The sequence below is a fragment of the Meleagris gallopavo genome, chromosome 14 (genome assembly GCF_000146605.3).
Source record: "Meleagris gallopavo isolate NT-WF06-2002-E0010 breed Aviagen turkey brand Nicholas breeding stock chromosome 14, Turkey_5.1, whole genome shotgun sequence".
In the NCBI taxonomy this organism is placed as follows: Eukaryota; Metazoa; Chordata; class Aves; order Galliformes; family Phasianidae; genus Meleagris; species Meleagris gallopavo.
Genome location: NC_015024.2, coordinates 18066225 through 18088473, shown reverse-complemented (window position 1 = coordinate 18088473; position 22249 = coordinate 18066225). Strand labels below are relative to the sequence as shown.

Sequence of the window (22249 nt, the reverse complement as noted above, 5' to 3'; positions counted from 1 at the left end):
GGCCAACGGCGGCAGGAGTTCTGGGCGCGGGCCGGTGAGCGGCGGGCGGCGGCTAGGGAGGAACCTGGGCGCTGTCCGAGAGGAGGGCGGGAGGCGAGGAGCCGCGTTCTCGGGGCGTCTGTTGTCCGACCCGCTCTCACCGAGCCCTGGGAACCGCGTCCCGCACTGCCTCATCTCCACCGTTCTGAACATCGCCGGGGATGGTGACCCTACCGCTCCCAGGGCAGTCCGTGCAGGGCATCACCGCTCTTTGGAGAAGAAATTGTTCCTAATATCCGGCCTGCTGACACCCAGTGCCCTGCTGCGTGAGACGTGGTCGGTTATTGGAAACGGGGTGTTGAAGGGAACGGATCTTGGCGTTTCACTGTGGGCCTCGCCATAAGGCTAACAGTCTCTGACTGCTCGGCACAGTGGATGATGTTTGTCGGCCTCTGCTGTTGGATTTCTGCTTCCGTAGTTCAGCTGCGATGCTTCTTTAGGGATTAGTTCCTTGGTGTTAGCTTCCTGTACTTCAAAGCTGGATGTTCATTAACGGCTTAGTTAATGTTATAAGTGTTCCTTCTGGTTGTGATATTGCTGCAGAAACATGTAATGCCACATTCCACCATTTTTTGCTGAAGAATGCTGCCAGACATCTGAGCCCTGCAGCCTGTGTTAACACCAAATGTGCTGATGTTATCATAAAGCTGACAAGGGAAGGTCCTGTTTCCAAACAGGAGGTGGAGTTGTGATATGTGCCTTGCTGGAGGCTGATAGTCCTATGGAATCAATATTCATGGATGTCAGTCTTGGATGTGCAGTCTCTCAGGTTTTTTCAGGTTTGGGAAATGAAGTCTAGACTGTAAAGAGTGAGTTAATGTTTCACGTGCTTTCAGACAGTGATTCACTGGTGAGATTTCAGTCTTGCTTTGAAGACTACTTCAAGGAGTTATTTTAGCTACAGTGCCTTGGAAAGAGGTTAGAAGGAAGTGGTGAACTCTGTTCCATGTTGTCATTCCCAAATGCCTAAAAAATGTAAGCAGGTTTATCCTGAAGCCCTTTTATGGATTCTTTTACAGGCTATCTGTAAGTGCTCAGATCCTTTGTAGTGGAGAAGTGTAAATGAGGACACGGTTAGCTTTAAATGTAGTTGATTCAAAGGAAAAGTATTTGTAGTGCTTCTTGTAACCCTGCTGCAAGTTATGGGAATTTAAGTGTTGCTGGGTGAGACTTAAGTGAAAGAAGAACTTTGGAATGCTGGAGGAAAAAAAAAAAAGCAGCCAGACGATTCCTCCCTAATGCATTCCTGTGTTGATGAGTTGGGCAACGTCTTGGCAAGCTGCTTCCTGCTAGCATCAGTCCTCCAAATGTTGCCTGGGGAGGTAGTACAGAGTAGTAGCTGTCACTTGTCATTCTAACAAAGGCTTCTAAATGGGGCTGGGGGTGCTGTTGTGTGTTGTGGGAATGGCTGGGCAAGAAATAGTTTGATCCACCTGTGGTTTTCAGGGGGGTCTTGGGAAACACGTGCTGCATTGGGACAAGACCTCTGGGGCCTTTAGCTTCTGAGAAAAGTGGAGGGAAATTTTGTTTCCCTGGAAAATGGCTGGAAGTCATTTTATTGAAGCAGTTAAAATGTTCTTTTGCTCCTCTTTTGCTTTTGTTCTTTACTTGTGAAGGCCAGGCATCCAGAGTGGAATATACCGATGTGAAGCTGTGTCTCCTCTTTGGCCCACATTGCTGCAGGCGCTGCCTGCCTGCTGGCAGTGTGACTAGTGATCAAATGCTGCAAGTGCCTCTTGTGAAATGAAGGCCCATAAGAAGTTGGTATGCAAACATGCATGCTGTGCTTGTCCTCAGAAGAGTGCTTGACAGTTCTGTAATCTCAAGTTACTTTTTCCAGTCTTCCTAGGAATTGAGTAAAATGTAAAACTACTTATCTAAGAATGAGTAAAAATATCTCTGTTCTGTACTGCTTCTTGGCTTTTAATACAGTCGGAAAGCATGTTTTTGCTCATTTATCCTGGGTGAAAGTTCTGCACTGCCCAGATTAAATGTAGAAAGAGCTACAAATGGGATTTTTGCTCTCAGTTTAAGTTCTGTCTTACTGTTCCCTTCAAGCAGATGGTGAATGAGATGTCAAGGCTGTCATTTTCTTGTGCTGTTTTCATCTGTCAGGTGCTGCTCTGAGCACAGGCACCTCCAAAGATGAGATAGAGGGGGGTAAAACCAATAAGAGGCTTCTCAGTCTTACATTTTCATAACTTTTTGATGTTAACTGTTTTCTCTGTAGATGGTTGCTATTCCAGGAGGAGTGTTCACTATGGGCACTGATGAGCCTGAAATACAGCAAGATGGAGAGTGGCCTGCAAGAAGAGTCCATGTTAACAGCTTCTATATGGATCAATATGAGGTCAGCAATCAGGAATTCGAGAGATTCGTGAACTCTACTGGGTACCTCACTGAGGTAAGGTGGAATTGTGTAGTCCCTTCTCATTGTTGTCTACGTTGAGAAAAACCACATTAAAAACTTAACCTCTTCTTTTTTGAAGGCCATCACAATGTAGTATTTGATTGGGACTTGCATGCTAGAATGTTTTGGATGTAGGTAGCAGAGAGATGGAATCGTCTTGCCTTGTTGCCTGGGAATCTATAAGGACACGAAGATAGATGCGTACTGCAACTTTCAGTGTCTTGATATCTAAAACAAAAACCTTTTTTCCAGTGTAACTGAGGCAGCCTGGGTGAAACTAACAGGTGGCTGAAGATCCCAATGCAGATTTTTTAGAAGTGTAGAATCATAGAATTGCTCAGGTTGGAAAAGACCTTCAAGATAAAGGCCATTTCCTTCGTCTTGTCACCAGTGAGAAGAGACCAACCCCACTCTTGCTGTAAGCACCTTTCAGGTATTGGAAGAGAGCCATAAGGTCTCCTCTCAGTCTCCTCTCCCCCATGCTAAGCAGCCCCAGTTCCTTCAGTCTCTCCTCATGAGGCATATTCTCCAAGCCCTTCACAAGTCTTGTTGCCCTTCTCTGGACCTGCTCCAGCACCTCACTGTCCTTTTTGTATTGAGGTGCCCAAAACTGAACGCAGTACTTGAGGTGGGGCCTCACCAGTCCCAAGAACAGGAAGAGGACTACTTCCCTTTTTTAAAACCTTTGGGTCCCCGAACATCTTTGTACCAGTACAATAACATTATTAGATCTTTTTTTTTTTTTGTTATTTAAAAGGAGCAGGGATGGAGAGATTTGAAAAATCATGTGATTGTTGAGGAATCTGCTGGCTAGTTCATTGCAGCTACTTGATAACAAGCTGAGTGGTAGGAGGTTCTTCTGCCTAAAGATGTAATAGCAAGTATCACCATGGTTTTGTGCAGGGTACTGGGAACAATGGAATAAGAAAGAATATGCTAAAGGACTTGGGAGAAAGGAGCTACCTGTGCATGAGGCGCTGATCTTTCCTGACAGCTAATTGTTCCTACACAACTTTCAGAAAACCCTGTCAAACGTTTAGGCAAATAAAGGCATGGGTAATGATCAGGTCTCAAAGGAGACATTTTACTGAGTTCTTTTGATAAGCTGGTTCTCATCAAGACGACAGAATCCTTTTAGATAGAAATAGTGCTCTAGATAAAAGCAGCTTTTCTTGTAAGTTTTTGGCTCAATTATGAAAAATGGTTGTGTAATGATTCTGAGTTTGAACAGGAATTGCTCGTTGCAAACGGCAATATGTCCTTGAATGTTAGATTATTCATTGTAACATGTTAAAGCAATTGGGACTATTGGAACTGCATTTTTAATTAACAGAAGTTTAAAAAAAAACAAAAAAAACAAAAAAACCCAACCCACTTGCAGAAGCTCTTAGAGCAGCCATCTGTCCAGTGGCTGTTAAGAACAATGACATCCTCTGACAAAATGCTGCCCTTTCCATTCCAAAACAGATTCTTTGAAGAACAACTCAAAGTTACTGTTTGAATTTCATTATTCTTGATAGAATGAAGCTCTAGATGTGACTGGCATCTTGAGAATAATGTTCCTTTGATAATGTGATCAAATCTTGTTCTTTCCATAGGCAGAGAAGTTCGGAGATTCCTTCGTGTTTGAGGGGATGCTGAGTGAAGAAGTGAAGGCTGAAATCCATCAGGCAGTGAGTAATGTGGCACAGAAAAGCCTGCTTGGAAATCACTGGGGTGAATGTGTTGGCAGTTATGGCAACAATGTTTAAGTTATGATATTCCAAACAGCTATACAAAAAGCTGATGTATGGAGGGATTTTTTAAAAATCTGTAGAATCTCATTTGCCTTGCTATTTTTCTTTCCAGTTCTCTTCCTCTAAGGCAAGACAGGGTCTCTGTTCAGACAGTGGCTGAACTGCTTGTAAAGCTGGAGCTGATTCAGTTTTCTTCTTTAGGAAAAACAAATATTGGAAAAACAAAAACAAAAAAACCCCATGAGTTTGGTAGCTAAAAAGGAAGGGAATGAGTACATGTTATGCCAAACAGCTGAGAGAACCCAGGATTTTTGTATTGAGTCATTTTCACCAAAATAATAGAATTTTCCTTGCAAATGGATAGTGTGGTAACTTGGAGTGATCAGCATTGATAGTTCTATATAAGCTAACCTCTTGGTTGAGGGAGTATATTGGTTGAGCTTAATTTTACTTAGAAGAGACTCATTGAAACTTCTGATCTCTGTGAGTCTGTGCTGTAAAACTATGGCAAAAATGTGGGATTTGGTTTCCTACTACAAGGAAAGAAGAGTCGTGAGAATAGTTTATATATTTTTATTGAAGGTTACCATTTGTGTACTGTGAGATCTGAAATGGTCAAATTGCAGTAGCCAAATATAGCATCATTGGTGCTGAATGCTGAATAAATGCAGCTGCAATCATCCCAGCTCCACAAGAGAAAATTCAGCTGTTGGTACGGAGGAATTCTTTGTCCTGCCGTAGTTCCGCAATTCAGAAATTCTAACCAGGCATTCTGTTGAAAGAAAGAAATAAACAGAATTCCAGTGTAAGTTCAGTCCTGGCTACTGATATAAACAAACACAATGTTGGGAGCCACTTAGCTGGGTGTGTCAACCCGATCCTAAAGTATTGCCTGTAGTGCTAACAGAGCAAGCATTCTGCCAGAGAACTGGAACGGAGCCCACGCTGGTCTCTTCGGCTGCTTTTTTTTTTTAATGAGTATTTTCTGTATTTGTTTAAAGTAAACTTCCCAGGAGTGTCTTTTTGCTGTGTTTTTCAGTATTTCTTATTGGGTCACTCTGCAAGTTACTGGCGTAAAGAGTGTCTTTGAAACAGACATGGAGAAAGATTGTACTGATTATTTTGGTGAAGTGCTTTGGAGAGCAGTGACTGCCTGCCTTGTTTGGCACTTCGTGCTGTTGCTGTGGGCAAACTTCTGCTCTAAAACACTGTAATGTTGTGAGAAGGTAAAAAAGTAAATGCCTTTTTTCCTCCTCTTGTTTGCTTGTCCCCTTACCAGCTGCATACCATCTGACTTTTGGGAAGGCACTTTAGCAGGGAGGAGGTGTCAGAAGGCAGATCAGTGGTGGGGCTGAAAGGAGAACTTAGTGTCTGAGCATGCAGCTTAGTCCTTTGTTGTGCAGAGCTGTCACAGCTCTGTCGTCTTGTTGTTCTAGGATGCGTTTTCTTTGAGAGATTATGATGTTGAGAGTACTGTACAGAGGTTGGTGGTTTTCTTTTTTTCTTTTTGCCTGTGACAGCACAGTTTGTAGACCAGAACAGGCGAGTGTTTTTCTGTTGCAGGGAAGAGAAGCATCATCGACGTGGATGTGACTTCAGAATGCAACTCAGGCTGCTTCTCAAACACAAGCTGTGTGAAAGCAATGCTTATCCCTTCTTACCGAAACTAAAAGATGTGCATTGGCAGTTTGCTATGCATTGTTTTCAGGGAACATGTTGCTATAGATAACTGGCAAGAAACTAAAATGCAGAAGCTTTCCAGCTACTGTGCAGGGATTCTAAGGGCTCTGCAGAAGCAAATCCTTCCTACAGATCTGCTGAACCACCAGCAGAAGCACTGCTAGCCTCTGATTTGCTAGATGGCCTCTGAAATGTTTCAGTTCTACTAATACCAGCTTAGGGAAACCGATGAAAGGAATCTAACTCTATTAAAAAAAAAAAGTGAACATATTTTAAAACTTGTCAACCGCAGTGTAGCTATTACAATGTGATTAGAAAAGGTATAAGCAGCATGAATTTGGTTTGCTTCAGTAAGTTGTCATGATCAGCAATAGAGAAGACTAAGGCTTCTTTGTCCAAGTCAGCTGGTATTGTAAAGTGTGGTATCTTCTTGAACCATAACCATCATCATGAACAGTTAGAGCTTATTTCTGCTCTTCAAGTGTCATTTGTACTGCACTAAACTGATGGGAAAAATGACTCTATTACTGCTTTGCCTTAGTGGCTTAGACGTGGTTTGAGGCTGTTCTCCAGCTGAATGCAGATGTGAACACAAGAAAAGCAATAGGGGTGTGCATTTTGTGAGTAGTATTTCAAATGCAGGGGAAAAATTGGGAAAAGGTGGAAGTGAAGGTATTGAACCATATGTGTTTGTGCCTGACAGCTTGTGATTACAGTGGAGTGTGTATGTGGGGGGAGGTGAGGGTGATATCTGTCTGGGATTTTGCTCTATTTGGGCACCAAGGCTTTTCCATGTCTTATACTGGACAGTTTTGTTGTAGTCCCAGAAAAGAAGCAGACAGCTACAGTAGCACAGAGGTGGGGCTGTGAAAGCTGATGCAGGAGCAAGCCAGCTTAGCACGTAGAGTAATTGTTGGAGCTTTGGGTGTGCGTTTCCTGAAGGTGAAGTCTCCTAGATATCCACTGCTGAAGAATGTAGATTGGACCTAACCCTTGTGTGGAAGGAAACAGTAAAAAGGGGTGTAGCAACCAGTAACTGAATTGTTCTAGGCTTCTGGAGATGCAGGTTTTAGTTTTGGTCCCTTAAGTTTGCTGCAGTAACGTGGCAGAGAGTAGAAACGTAGCATGGTCACAGATGAAGGTGATGCTGACAAAATTGGCATGGACTTCTCTTGTAAAATTTTGTAGGAGGACCTTTGAAACCAGAACTTCTTGCGTCAGCTTGCTTGTTTTGATAGCTTCATCGGTTAAAATCATTTGCTAATTTACTGCATCTATTACATGTATTAAGTCGTGGCCTTTCTTGGAGACTTGGTATTCAGTGTAAATGTCCTAGAGCACAAACTAGAATTGCCAATAGCTGGGCAGTCAGGGCTTTTTCTTCCTTGTTTTTGGAGGAGGATGGGAAGGTGGATGGAGAAAGAAGACCTCTCAAAACTTAGAGATGATGTCTATTCGTGTATTATGATGAAACTGTTTGCCTGACCGCTTATCTCCCTGACTGAATTAAGGAGGAAGTGGAGAGGGGAAATCTGTGGCTGGTGCCATTATTTCATTTGTATGGGATTTCAGTGCATCCTAGAGTGAAGATCATGAAGGCTGTGTCTGCCAGATGGGAAGGCAGTGAGGTGTACTTGCCTGTGAAGGGATTTAAGAGCTCTTGCAAATAATTGCAAGAGTTTTTTGCTTGCTGTGCAGCTACTATGGAAAAAGGTAAACAGAACAGCGCTTACCAAGTCTGAAGCACAGAGTACATCAAATTTGCTCACTGGATAGTTGTGGGAACATTTTAATCCTTGTATTGTGGAAGATAGAATTAATTTTTGCCTTTCGGCCAGATGGACTCTGCAGTGAAGAGACCGAGTGCATTCAAATCTGCATTCTCAGTTTGTTTTCAGGTAGTACTTAATTTACAGCCTGAGAATGCAACGAAATCAGTTTGCTGGCAGACTTGAGCAAGCACTATTAAATTGAGTTCTCTCAGTCTAGAACTATTGGACACCTTTAATCCCTTTTTGTTTGGAATCTCTGCAGTAGTCTTTCTGTACAAATGTACTCACTTATAGCAGTATCTCTAGAAAATGAAGAAAACATTGCGCGTTTCAGGATTAATTTGAAATAGTCCTGTTTGCAGGTAGGACAGCATTCCCAGTGTTCACTATGGACTTGGGGAAGTGTACCTCTTGTCAGCTTATAATAACTCGCTGATCGGTGTCGTAGGGGAAAAGGGATAGGGTTATTGTATCAGTTCCTGATACTGTTAAGATGTCAACATAGTTTCCGCTTAAGCAGAAGCTGGCAATCACATCCATCGGTGCTTTAAGTCACCTCTACTGCAGCTGGCTCGTGCTGTCTCAGAAACCTTTCAGAGGAAACTGAAATCAAAGGAAGAGATGGGTGAGCTTCCTTCTTGCAGGCCTCACTGCTTCAGAAATCCCTGCAAGGAGCTGACGAGGTGCACCTGTTGAAGTTTTGGTCTCGATTTTCTTAAACTGTTCACTAATCTTCAGACTAAAGAAAGAAGCTCGCAGTTCTCACTGGAAAGTGACCAGTAATATTGGTCTATTTTTTTATCAGCATAAACTCCAGCTTTAAAGCTGGGTGAAGCTTGTGCCTCAGGTGTAGGTGCATCTGTGCATGCCTCTTCCTTAAAGCTTCACTTGGAAAAAGTGACCAGCTGGAGTGCAAAATTAGATGTTGGCTGACAAATGAGCTTCCAAAGATGGAACTCACCAGGAATATCAGCTCCTCAAAAGAAGCTTCTCTGGATTCCAAAACTTGCACTTAATCTCACTAGATTTTAGTATCAAATAATTTTGGCTATTTTTCTTGGAGAATTAAAATGGCATTGAAGTATTACACTGTTTGAATGAGATTCGATAATCTTTCCTTATGTGAAGGAAAATGTCCCTTCATAAAGGTGGAGTGCTCTTTTCCAGTTAAATATGAAATCTTTTCACTAACTGACTTAAAATATATTTAATTCTATAAAACTGCCACGCTTCATTTTTGCAGTGCTGTAATTTCAAACTTCTTAAAAATAATGCAAACAATATCAATATTCAGTATTGAACATCTAGCCTTTTTGCTTCCATTTCTGAGCTTATGGGAGGCTAAAAACCTTAGAGAGTGAGAACAGATTCTTCTTTAACTACAGCTCTTGGTGGAGCTTGAGATTTTAACTGATATAATAAATGATGTAAGACCTGTGGTAACATTCCAGGTGCTGGTGATGTCCAGGATGAGTTATCATGGGGGTGGAGGAATGCTTCAACTATCTGCTTCCAACTACTTCATTGAACTTAATTCCCAATGTGGTGGGAACTTGACAATCAAGTTTCAGTTCAGTTTATGTACGTAATTACAGAAGGTTTGTCCTGTTGCAGAGCATTTTCAAGTACAGGTATGAATGATAGCTGCATACATAGAGTCCCTGCTGCAGCTACTGTGACAAGCTGGAAAAGATCTCATCTTTGTCCTGAGCCTTGAATCCCTATTCACTTTCTCACTATTTACATTTGTGATGTCTCCCTGACTCAGTTACAGCTGTTTCAATTTAAACACAAGCCTGTTGCTATGGGGATGATGTACTGCATAGAAATAGGTCATGATTGTGCCGTTTGCAGCGTGCTGATAAAAAGGAGAAGAAGCACTGCAGTCTGGCTGAGGTGAGCAGGGAGCGTGCATCTGCCAAAGGGCTTTGCCTTGTGTTTGGGAAATGGCTTTTCAATCGAGTGGGAGCCGCAGCACAGCTCCACCGTGTTTAAACTGCCCCTCATCGTGTGATGTGTTCTGAGCTCGACTGCAAATCTTTGTGCCTTCCACTGGCTTCCCTCTTATCCTGAGCAGGGTGTGAAGTGGCAGCAAGCAGCCAAAGCGTTGGTGGGTGGCTGTCAGCCCCGAGCAGGGCCATGCTAACACGGCAGCCTGGAATAGCTGCTGCCTGCTGGTGTCTGGCGCTGCTGGCTGCTGATCCCAGGGCTCAGCAGATCTGCTCAGAGCCGCAGGCAGGTGCAGGTAATGCAGCAGGAGGCTCTGCTGCAGGGGAGGGAGGGGTGTGATAACATGAGCCTGGGAGCTGCGTGGGGGCGGTGGGAGACATCTCTGCCTAAATCTTAGCCAGGGGAAGGTTTTGATGGGCCTGAGGAAGATAGGCCAATGCTACACAGATAATAGGTGTAGTGGGGCTTGTTGCTCGGGCCTAACCTAAAGAGATTTCTGTAGTTTCTGAAGGGAAAATGCCAGTAGCTCATCTGTTACTCAGTATGCTCTACATTTTTATTTTTTAAACTGCTTGCCCTACTGAAAATGTTAAATTTTCTGTCTTCTGTCTGCCTCTTTCCTCAGTAGTTGATGAATCAGCTGCACGGGGTTTAGGATATGGCATAGAGCAAGAAAAGTTAACAGATTTGTGTATCTATAAATCTTCAACTCAAAATGATATCCTTGGCTGAAAAACTACTTCTACCTCACAATAGTGAAGATCTCCACACCACTGGGTATTTCTCAAAGATAATGCTTCATAACTTCCCTGCTTCCAGCCTGTGCACACGCTGCTTTTGTAGCTAAGAGGATGCTTTTGCAAATTAAAGATGTACAGTGCTTTTCATACATAAATGTGATTAGAAAGCAAAATCAGTGCTGAAGTGAGGCTTGAGGTGAGGGGAGGCTCCTTCCAAAGTGGCCAGTGCTGTGTTAGCCCCAAGATCAATACAGATGTTTTCATGGCTGCTGGCTGTGGTTGTGTTTTATGTGGGATATGTTCCTACTGTTTCTGCACTGCCAGGAACATGGCATAATGCTGATGATGAAACTGACTTTGCTGATGTTTCCCTATCCAGCATTTTTGGAATTTTTCTTCAAGACAACTGTGAAGTTGTCAGAAAGTCATCAGTTAATGGAGCAGTTAAAGTGAGGATATCACAGCCTACCTTGATAAGAAAATTGAGTACTTAAAACTTCTTAAATTTAATGCAAGCTGATAGTGGGAGTGTAGGGTTCAGCTCAGCAAATTGCTTCATTTGAGTGGAAAACTCAAATAGGCTGCAGTTACCTATTGATCTTCACGGTGTTATCGTATGTTCTTGTTTCTTCAGTGCTAACACTGATAAGCAGAACAGTGAGTTCCTGAAGTTTAATCCCGAAGCAGAGCTGGATAATGCCACGTTTCCCCCTTGATCAGACCAGAACGAGCACTGAGCTTTTCTGCTTCCAAAATGCTCCTTGCTGCCAGAGCTGCACCTTCCTTATGCACCAAGGCTGCTGTGCAACACCAGAGCGGTCTCGTTTAGCCAGTTCTGTTACAAGTGATAGCTATGCTATAAAGAGGGCATCAGTATAGAGCCCATAGCCTCTTCTAATTCAGGATCTCTTCAAGATCTCTTCAGCAGCATTTGCTGCTGCTTTTTCAGAAGGAGTCTCCTGCCAGCCCACAAGCACACTTCAGAGCAAGGCGTGAGAATGCGGGGCGTTATGAAAGGAGCTAAGCTCATTAGTGGTAAGGGAGAGCTTTGCTGTGTTAAATGTGATGTTGTAATATTACTAATTAGCTTTCCCGCTAATTAGATTTAGAGCAATTAAAAGCTTTGCAGACTTCTGAGAAGTTTTTGAAAGGGCTGTAGATTTCAGGTACGTGACTTTCACTTTTGGAAAGAGCATCCTGGTGCATGCTCAGTGCTGCCAGTGGCTGACTTAAATTAGTTTCCAACTAATTACTGGGGGCTGCATGTAGTTTATCACTGTCATCAGTGTCCTAATGCTATGGGTGTAAGTCCTCTGAAGATCTGGGTGTTCTGAAGGTATTGGCAGCCATTTGGTGTTCAGTTCGGCCAGAAACAGAAGACGTGCACACGTAGTGCTCTCGTGCAGAGAGACTGTAGTTTTTTTCTGTTTAAAATAAACCATTCTGATCGAAAGCATCTGCTTTTCCTTTTGCACAGTGAAAATGTTTTCCAAAATTAGTCTTCTGTAGTGCAAGTCTTTGCAGTCATTTGCAGAGATTTTTCCCAAAAGGAGCAGTTTAATTGATAAAATGTTATATTTCACTCAGTGATTGTCAGGCTAGAATTCTACTCCTGGTATTTTGTATTCAGGGAGAACTTTCAGCAAATAGAACTGTGGCTCTTTTCTGTAAGAGCTGTCAAATTTTGAACCTGAGATTTCTGTCCTCTCTTGAGTGTAGACTAAAGCTCAAAACAGGGAATTTTATAAATCAGGCTGGTGTTAAGCCTGCTATCTGTAGTATCTGATCAGCAGCTTGGCCATTCTGAGGCTTCAGGTAGTGCTATGAGAGCTGAGGTGAGTATCTGAGATGAAGGGAAGTCCCCTTTGGGGTTTGAGTGCTCAGTAACAAAGCTGTAGCTTCTAGTGAGAAGAAAATACTTTTCTTCCCCCCCCAGAAAAAAAAGCACAAGGGCCTCTAATTGTAGAGAGGGTCAATAGTTTTGTTATGTTCTGAGCTACAGTTATATGGCCGATATCAATTTGTTTCTTCTTCATGCTAGGGAGATCAGAAAGCAAGATCTTTAAGAGATTTTACTGCTTTGGTAATTTGGAAGTAAACCTAGTAGGAGAAATCCTTAAATGAGTGTATTCCATGAATACTTCCTTGGTATTGCAAAGCCAAACTGTGGAGACTTCTGGTCAGAGAAGTACTGGATGTTTGCACTGTTACACAGCATTCAGTTTTTGAGCTTGATGTTGCTCAGTAAGCCAACTTTTAAATAAATACATAAAGCTTCACTTCTGTGTCTCTCCCATCTCCACCTTCTGGAAGCTGACGGCAAGTACTTCAGATTCAGTTAAATTAGCTGGGAAGCACAAGTGTTGCAAGATGTGTGTTCTGACTCTTGTTAAAGGATGCCATCAGGATTTTGTTTTAGTTATTATAAAACATGGAGTCTGGGGAGAAAATAATTGAGATGAAAACACTCTTTAAGCTAAAGCTGTTTCTTATCCCTGAGTATGTGTCAGACCAGAATCAGCCAGGATGTTAATTGGTCAGAATGTACTGTGGGAATGATATTGTGAAAGGATCAAGTAAAACTCTAATATTCTAGATGGTTTTTCAACTACTGCCACCCGAGATGCATTTGGTATGCTTTTGGGAGAATCATACATGAGGATCTCAGTGAGGACAGTCTGGTCCACCTCAGGAAGTGTGCTGAAGGCCATGCCTTCCCAAGGAATGGCTTAAATCAGGTGTGCAGGTGAGAAAATCTGGGAGGGAAAGAGAGACAGCCAGGAGGCAGCACTGCAGGGAAGTACGCGAAAGGTTTTGCCTCCTCTTACTAATTTTGTGGGTGTATTTTCTCTGTGCTGATCCATACCTTTGGTTGTTCACGTTGTAATGTGGATCCAGTGATCGTCTTGGTTCCTCAGAGGTGATTTGGAATGTAGTAGGTAAGCTAGCTACAAGCAGAGCCTTGAGCATTGAGTTAAAGCTTTACAGCCGTTTGTCACTGGATTTTTCAGAATAGCCTTTAGCTGGGAATTCAGGGCATCTTCCCTGTCCATTTCTGTCTCCTTTCAGGTTGCAGCTGCTCCTTGGTGGTTGCCTGTGAAGGGAGCCAACTGGAGGCAACCTGAGGGTCCTGGCTCCAGCATCCTGAGCAGGTAAGGTGTAAGGGCTGTTCTGTTACGATACACACTGCTTGCTGTAAATATGCCTGTAAACATCTTACTTGACTTGGTGCTTACTTAGGTGTCAATGTCCTCATTTTTGACCTCTTAAATTACTTCTCTCACTAGGCAAATGACAAAAAAGTTGACACTAACTGCTTAACTAGTTAAAGTTTCACAACTGCTGCTGGAAATAGCCAGGCTCTCTAGCCTAGATCTAGTGGATGTTGGCTATTTTTTTTTTTTGAGTCCCCTAAGGACAGGGTTAGGTTAGTGTAACATCATCTGATGGCTGAACTGCTTAGTAACAAGTCCATTGTCTCTTCTCCAAGGGCAATGAAAGAATTATCTGAGGCAAAAATAGAGATAATATCAGGAGGCATTGTGAGGGGGAGATTGAGAAATTGAGGTCACAGTCAGCACATAACAGCTGGAAAAATGCCATGCAAATCTTGCCTTGCAGAAGTATAGTGCAAACTTAGGCTGGTACAACTGCTAGTGAACTTCCATATGAAAGCAGCATGCTGCTTCCATAGGTGCAGACAGGCTTGTTAGAACAAGGCAGAAAAGAGAAGTGAATAGGAATTCCTCTGGATCAGTATCCCTCAGCTCTTGAAGCCTATCGGTCCGTCAGAGGGTTGGATGTGACGAGAATAACTGGGCATTCATTCTGGAAGGAGAGCATAGGGTTCCAAGTGCAATCCTGGAAACAAACCAAGGGGAAGATGGGAGTCTTTCTGTAAATTGTGGGTTGCCTAAAGAACACAGAGAAAAATACTTTCTTGTTAAACTTCTGCAGGTGACTGCTTCCTGGGCTGGGTGCTGCAAAAGATCACGTTGCTATACATCAAAAACCCCACAGCTGAAAGCAAATAACCTGCAGCAAAAAGAGGAGTGTACAAGGAATTGAACAGTGACCCTATTTGCCATTAAATTGCAATGTATATTTACCTACCAAGTCTTAGTTACTTGTTAAGATACTATTAAGCCAGCTGAGAAATGGGTCCTGCTGCAGTCTTCAATTACTTTTGGTGTCTTCCTTTGGGATTCTACGCATTTCCCCAGAAGGCAGCGAATCAGCAGCTCCTTGCTGGCTCTTTGGTGCAGCAGGTTCCTGATGTGAGAGAGTGCAAGCTATACCAGACTTGTGCTGCTGTTGAGCTGCACATAAAACATGTTCATTGCTCTGTCTGGTGGCTGCATTACCCATCCAACACCTACTATAGCTCCTTGGTTTTCTTTAAATAGCTTATTTTCTGTAAAAGTAATCTGGTTAACTTGTCCAGTTCTAACTGAAGGTGTGAACTTTCTCACAGTGTTTTGTGGCCATCTCTTCAGAATTTTGTGAAGTCCTTTTTCTGCATTGCTGTGAGACTACCTGCTTCTGCTGATGACCTTGTCCTGTTTGTTTTGCTCTCCAGGATGGACCATCCAGTACTTCACGTGTCCTGGAATGATGCTGTGGCATTTTGCACATGGGCAGGGAAACGATTACCAACGGAGGCTGAATGGGAGTACAGCTGTCGAGGGGGCCTTGAGAAAAGGTACCTGCACAAATGGCTCTTATCGTGTTTAAAACTGATAGTTACTAGAGAAGGAAAAGCTGAGAGGTTTATTTATTTCCCTCCATGCCTGTCTTATACAGTGTATGCCTCTATGGTAACGCAGGCTTTTTCTGAACATATTGCTTTATGTCACCTGAGATGTATAACAAAGTGAATGCAAAGAGCCCAGGAGAATGAGATGTGATACAAAGCCAAGGTATAGGACTGCTGCTATTGCAGGAGATGGAAGGTAAAACAAAAAAAGGGCTTAGTGCCAAGACTGAAGGAATTGCAAGGGAGCTTGAGAAGTAATTATGTGTTGCTTCACAGCATCAGGATCAGTGGATACACCTTGTAGGTGACTGTGGGCTGTGGGAGAAGGGAGAGACACAGTGAACAACAGGTTTTTTTTTGTTGTTTTTTTTGTCCCCTCCATCCTGTGTCCTGAACTGCATGCTGCACATGGCAGTGCTAGCAAGGGCTGCCTTTCCCTCATTCAGAAACAAATTGCCCTTGTAGAAGCCTTGTATTCTTTAAAGCCTTCGTGCTTTAAAGATATTAGTACAAATGGAACTGGAGTACAAACAGCTTCCCCAGAGTAAGGTGGTGAGTAAAAGGGTGGGTAAGGTGTTTCATTTATTAAAAAGAATAAAATAAGAGTTTGACAACTGTTTTTCTGTCTTTTAATAGACTTTTCCCATGGGGCAACAAGCTTCAGCCGAAAGGTCAGCATTATGCTAACATCTGGCAGGGAGTGTTCCCAAGTAACAACACTGCAGAAGATGGATACAAAGGAACTGCGCCGGTAAGAGTGTCTCAAAGTGAATCACCACATGGAAATTAACTTCCTAACACTGAGGTCCATGTTCAACATAGTGAATGTGGATGTTTTCCGTCTCCGTACTTTTGCCTTTAGATTTTCATGTTCCAGTATATTTCACTGCAGGCTTGAATATTACCAATGGATACGTTTTAAAAGCTTAATTGAAAAGATTAACTGCCTTTTAACTTTTAGTCCTTCTCAGACTGACTCCTTTTCCCCATTTCCAAGCACTTTTGAGTCAGATGCTGAAAGTCTCTCGTGCCTCTACTTTTGGCATCACCATTTTTTAGCTCTCATTGTTGATTAGATGTTCCCAAGCTACAAAAATTGTACAGTAAAAGAAACGCAGCTTCCCTTCTTGGAGCTTTTGGAGCCTGTCCACTATGGCAAACAATGGGGTGGGTTTTTTTCAAGATAGGAATGTGAATTAAGTGGCAGTTTAAAAGTTTAATCAGTTAAGAAATCTGTGCTTGGATGAGCTGACAGCCATTCTTGTTTTCTTAGGTTGGGAAGGGGAATCTAGAAGTTGTAAGAATGAGTGCACAGCTTAGAATGCTGATGCTATGTGCTGTTCTGTTTGTTTGTTTGTCAGACAGTGCTCCTCTTTAGAGGATCAGTCAAAATTGATGAGAATATGCCAGGTGCCATAATGGAAACAGTGCTGAGAACATCGAGGATCATAACTGTTTATTCTTTTCTTCTGTTTTACTGAAGTGGAGCAAACGAATGTGTTACAGTTCTGCACTGCTGGTTTGTCTGTCTGTGAGACGTGAAGGCAGAGTTCTTGGCAGAAATCAACGTACCTTCAGCAAACTGGTCTTCAGGTTTTAAAAACCTTATTTCACGTGGAGTGGTTTGAAGAACTGGCAGTTATTTGTCTTGTATAGGTCACTGCATTTCCTCCCAATGGATATGGCTTGTACAACATTGTAGGAAATGCCTGGGAGTGGACATCTGACTGGTGGGCTGTTCATCATTCAGCAGATGAAGCTCACAACCCTGTGAGTATATTAATGGCATACATGAGGGCACAGCTCCATCTTGCTACTTGGGTTTGGTTGCTGATTAGAAACCTACTGTTCTTTGCTCCTCTTTGTGTATCACACCATAAGTCACCAGTACTGAAACAGCAGTGCAGTAGTGCAATTTCATTTTTTTCCTTGACCTCTGCCATTGGTTAGGAGTTGAGTGCTTCCAAACTGACATCAGGTGAAACAAATAAAGAATTTGCTAATGCAGTGGAATAAATGGGGAGGGGATATTTTGCTACAAGCTGCACTATTTATTTTTTTCTAGGTAGAGAACAAACCATCCTGCATTATTTTAACGGATTCTACTAGCTCACTTAAGCTGAGGATGTAATAAAGCTGATGTTTGTGGAGAGAAGTAGGTTTCTGGGTTTTGAAGGGGTTAATCTTTGGTATCTTTATGGCAGCCGTTGGAGAGGCCCAGCAGGGTGAGCTTTGTGTTTTGGGTTTCTTGCACCATATCTCTCAGCAGATTCAAGCTCTAATGTTACATATCCTCTCTCATTTATCTAGGATGACTAAATCTGAGAAGCAAACTGCTCCACTCTCACAGAACTTGTTTTGTTCAGATACGGTTATCTGTAATGAGAAAACCAGCTAAGCCTCTCTGGGCAGGAGCTATCTGTTTCCTGCAGGATTTGAGTATCCCCACACTGTGGTCTTGTACATATTGTCTTTGTCTGGTGTGCTGGGCATAATCACAGCCCTCCGTGGGAAGTCAGCAGCTGGAAGCAGCTTGAGGATCCTGTTAAACTTTGCTGGTCATTTCATCGCAGAGGTTGACATTCTGCTGTTTGTTCAGGATGATGTTGAGGTACCTTCTTGGGTCTAATTGCACGAGATCTGTTCTAGCAGTTTCATTGCACTGATGGAGACCTCTTAATGTACCAAGCACATTGGCTGATTCCAGGTTACTTGTATCCCACGAAGACACCACAGGTTTTATTTGGTAGGTTTAACTATGGATCAGATGGTGAGTTTACATACATCTTTCCAGGTGACTGAACTGCTTTGACTGTAGCTGTTTTCCTTGCTTGATTTTTAAAAATTGGGTGGGCTATTTTGTAACTTCTGTTCACAGGCAGTCTTCAAGAGCTTAGCAATAGCTGAAAGCAAACAAACAAGATGAAGATGAAGCCTTGAATAGTTAGCAGAATGTAGATCTGGGTGAAAGTGGAGAACAAAGTTAGTGAACTTTCTTGTGTCAGAGGAGATGAGTATTGATTCGGTGCAACCTGGTAAGTCAGGGTAAGAGGAAGCAAGCAAGCAGCACTGAGCTTTTTGTTCCAGACTGTGGTAACTATGGTTTGAGCCAGGAAAGCTTCTGCTTTTCTCCTCTCAGTGCCTGGCACCAAAGCACAATGATGGGCATGTGCTACCTCAGCAGAGCAGGAGGGACCCTGCACCCACCCCTGCTCTTTCAGAGACAAACAGCATCTGTGTCCCTGGGAAAGAACACCGGTCTGGTAGTTTGCAGCATATTGCAGTTATCCCTGTTCTTGTTCATCTGTTGCTCACTTTAACAGCCTCTTCGGTTTTGGCCACTCATTTATTCCTGCTGTATTTATAATGCTGGTGCAGTAGTATTTCTGCATTAAATTAAGGTGATGGTGGGAAACAAGCCTTATATCTGACTTGAGAATTTTGTTCTCTACTAAACTTAAGAGGATGTGAGTTGGCCTGGATTTTTAAATTCAACGCAAACATTTCCCTGATGCTTTGAAAAGGATTTAATTACTGGGTGTTAATAATTATGTTTTTAGTTTTTTCAGTTGTAAACAAGTTGTCAGGATACTGTGTCTGAGGTAGGGCCCTCCAGTGTGAGTTCTGAAGAGTTCTGATGACATGGAAAAGGAAACTGAATCTCCTAACGTGAAGACATGTCTCAGAAGATACTGCAGCCTGGCTATTCTGGGACATTAGAAATCATTAGTGCTGTAACTTCCAGTGCCAACCTCCTAAGTCTCTCTGGAGCACGGCTCAACGTAACCCATATATGGAGTATGTTCTTTTTGCCCGAAAGATAGATTGATGCAAGAGGGTCAGAGCTTAGTGAAAGTTTCTTAACACAGTTGGTACATCTAATGTGCTGTTTCCAGATCAGCCCATATGGCCCTGATAGGGAGCTAGGTGATGCACAGAGCCTTTGTAGAGGAGCTGAGCTGCATACTGGAGGAGAACACAACCATTGGCTGCTTTTCAGAGAACTTCCTCAGTGTCTTGGTGAACTCTTCACCTTCAGTGATGTGAGAGAATTATCTACCCAGGGGATGCTGTTTCACAGTAGCATAGATCACTGGAGAACACCGTATGAGGTTTGTGCAGTGGTAAAGCATATCAGTGCTGTGATCTTCAGAGGCTGGGGGAGGGGAGTTCAACTTAACTTCTTTGTTATCAAATATCTTCTGCCAGGCAAAAATTGAGTATCGTAAGTTGTTTGTAACTAATAGAAAGAACTTAGGCCGTGGCCATTTTCTTTAGTTCTCATGCTTCTTCAGTATGCTGTCCCATCACAATGTGCTCCAGCAGTTAGAGCTGTGTGTTTGGATAGCAGCCCTCCTTCTGACCCTCAAGTAGCACACCTCTCTTAGTTTAAGAGTCACTTTAGAGCTCACAGCAAAGACCGAAGCTCTGTATTTGAGATTCATTTTGTAATGGGAAATCCTGTTGAACAGCTCCATTGTGTTCTGGCTTGTTCTTGTGGCTTTTTAGGTCAGTTTTCTTATGGCTGGGTGTATCCTGGCTTCCCTGAAATGAGATTAACAGGTTGCCTGAGTTGATTGTGCCCATTAGTGACTTATCTGAGAGTGGGGTACAGTGCACCCATATGCACCTTTTTGGGAAAGCAGCTTCCAGAGATGTTGAAAAAGAGGAAACCTGCCCTAGGGGAGCAACCAGGCTTGGAAACCAGCAGACAGCGTGGGTGTGCTTTTCCTTGGATATTTGTAGGATGTTAAATGTGGGAGTAGGCCAGTTCTCTTTCTGTCAGATTTCCTATGAGCCTTTGCAGTAAGTGAGATGTTCCAGCGTGAGGCTTCAGCACGAAGGGAAAATTGGCTGCAGTAGCTGCATTTTGTTGGTCAAGGCTTTGTCCTTCGTGCCTTGCAGCAGGCACAGCACCCTTGTGATACGTCCTGGATCCGTGGGCTGTCTGTTGGGCATGAGAAGAGCAATAATTGGCAGGTTTTATTTTTCATCAGTAGTTTGTTTTTAACTTATTGTGGTACCTTTCTGTGGTCTGTCTTCTATCATTTCCATGCTCTGTGACAATGAATTCTTTTCTTCTAACTGCTGAAAACTGAGCTAATGACTTTCTTGCAACCTGCATTTGTTGGTTATATGTAATGGCCTTAGCAGAAAATACAGGCTTTTTTCTTCCTGTATTCCTCCTTTTTTTTTTTTTTTTCTGGTAAGATTTTCTGTATATTTACAGACATGATTTATACATCCTACCATCCAGTGAAAGCCATGTCAACTTGTGCCTCGAGTGGATGGCTCTTTGAGGCTTGGAAGTGATAAGGAAACGTTTTGATTGCACACCAATGTAATGTAGACAGAAATAAAAAGTCATGCAAATTAACTGAGAGGCTGCTCAGTGGCTGTGCTATCTTTTAGGTTTGCCTTGCCACTTCTCTAATAAAACAGTTTTTCTTGATCTTGTTGCTTTTATAGGACATATTCTTGTGGCTTCATCCTGAAAGTAGATTCACAGTGCACATGAACACTAAAAAGCTTATAGGAATGCTTGATATCAACAGTAGGAACATGCAGTATGGCAGGAGTCTCTACTGTTAAGCAGTAGATGAGTGCAGTAGTAACTACTTCACAGCTAAAAGGAACCACAGGGGAGGATTGCTCACATGCTCAATAAATATGCAACAAAGCTAGCAGAAGTGTTATCACGGGAGCCCGGTGTCTCCTTGAACTAGTGGGCCATTATTTGGAGTTGGAATTGAAGAGGAATGGTGAAATAACTTTGTTAAAGCAATTCTAAAGCTGATTTCATAAGCAGTTAAAGTAAATCACCTACATTACACTGCAAATGGACCTGCAATTACAGAATTGTTGCTCGTAAGCACAGTGCTTTCTGCAGACCTTTTTAGCTGTCACAAAACTGCGTAATAACAGATCTAGCACACAGCAGTGGGAGCTGTTGCAGAATGTCTTGCAGCACAGTCACTAGCTTGTGTGCACTTTGGACTGGGAAGGCAGTAAGCACTGAATGTTGGAGATTACAGCCCCTCATCTCTGACCAACCACAAATGCTCCATAGATGTGTTTATTTGACCCACTGTGGTGGGGACATGGAGTGGTGGGACTGATGAGAGTCTCATTTCACTGATAGTGCAGCTGGGATGTGAAAATACGTGATCCTGGGAAAAGTCAAAAACTACAGAATCTTACCTGCTTTAAAGCTTTTTGGTTCGGGCACAGCTGAAGGTTTGTTTATTCAGAGCACCTTTGGATGCTGTTCTCCATCTCCCTGCTCTCACAGCTTCTTACCCTTCACCCTATGATTGGCAATTGCTGTTCCTGTGAGTGCTAATGGTTCCTCTCACCTGCAGAAAGGGCCCTCGTCGGGGACTGACCGAGTGAAGAAGGGTGGATCATACATGTGCCACAAGGTACTGTGAAACAGCCGACTGCACAATTAATTGTTTAGCCAGGGGGTTGTTAGCAATTTCCACTTTCTACTCCCATTCTCTTTATTTATGATGATAGAAGTCTAACCTGAAGGTACTGGGCAGCTGGTACTTGACCTCACCAGAAAATTGAAAACATCCTGTATAAACCTATATGGATGTTTCTTTTTGTTCTACTGGATAGTATTTGTTTCCCTCTGGAAAGAGACAGATGTCTGTGTGGCAAGGAGGAAGTAAGCATAGATAGTGTTGGCCAGAAAAACCAAAGCTCCTCTAGTTCTGACTTGCAGAATTTTCTGTTGCATGGGAAACTGAAAGCAACTCGACCAAGGTACTGCTTGTTCAAGAGATTCCAGCTCTAGATAAGTGTATCTGTATATAATGTGGAGCTCAATATGAAACTCAGTGTAAAAGACAGGTGACCTTTCATCATCTGAAACTCAAAACCTTTTTATCGTATCACCGAGGCCGACCTGACCTGGAAAGTACCACAAATGTTCAGTGCAAATTTTAACTCAGTGCACACTTCTAAGCCTGAAACGTATGCAGCTGGGTCTGAACACACACACACACACACACACACACAAACACACACACGATGTCTTTGGTGGGACAGGAATGTGGCAGCTGCAGGTGCTTCTCATCTACCATGGGCTCTGCATAAAGCTGTAGGGGTCACTCTGTTCAGTTTCATTTCACTCCTTCCTAGAAGGTGGTTTTTGATCT

General features: G+C 42.9%; 1 protein-coding gene across 3 annotated transcripts in view; it reads left to right on the top strand.

Moving 5' to 3' along the window:
* The first annotated feature begins 6 nt into the window (after window positions 1–6).
* SUMF1 (sulfatase modifying factor 1) overlaps window positions 7–22249 on the top strand; it is a 26622-nt gene continuing 4379 nt past the window's right edge. The window contains exons 1-8 of one of the 3 annotated variants that reach the window (XM_010718758.2): window positions 7–34; window positions 2270–2443; window positions 4048–4122; window positions 13397–13479; window positions 14907–15029; window positions 15720–15834; window positions 16740–16853; window positions 21446–21505. In XM_010718758.2, the coding sequence (XP_010717060.1) occupies window positions 2270–2443; window positions 4048–4122; window positions 13397–13479; window positions 14907–15029; window positions 15720–15834; window positions 16740–16853; window positions 21446–21505 (744 nt within the window). In that variant the 5' untranslated portion in view covers window positions 7–34. Of the gene's footprint in view, window positions 35–1767; window positions 1804–2269; window positions 2444–4047; window positions 4123–13396; window positions 13480–14906; window positions 15030–15719; window positions 15835–16739; window positions 16854–21445; window positions 21506–22249 lie in introns of those variants that run through there. The other 2 variants (XM_019620238.1, XM_019620240.1) reach the window with 2 other exon arrangements.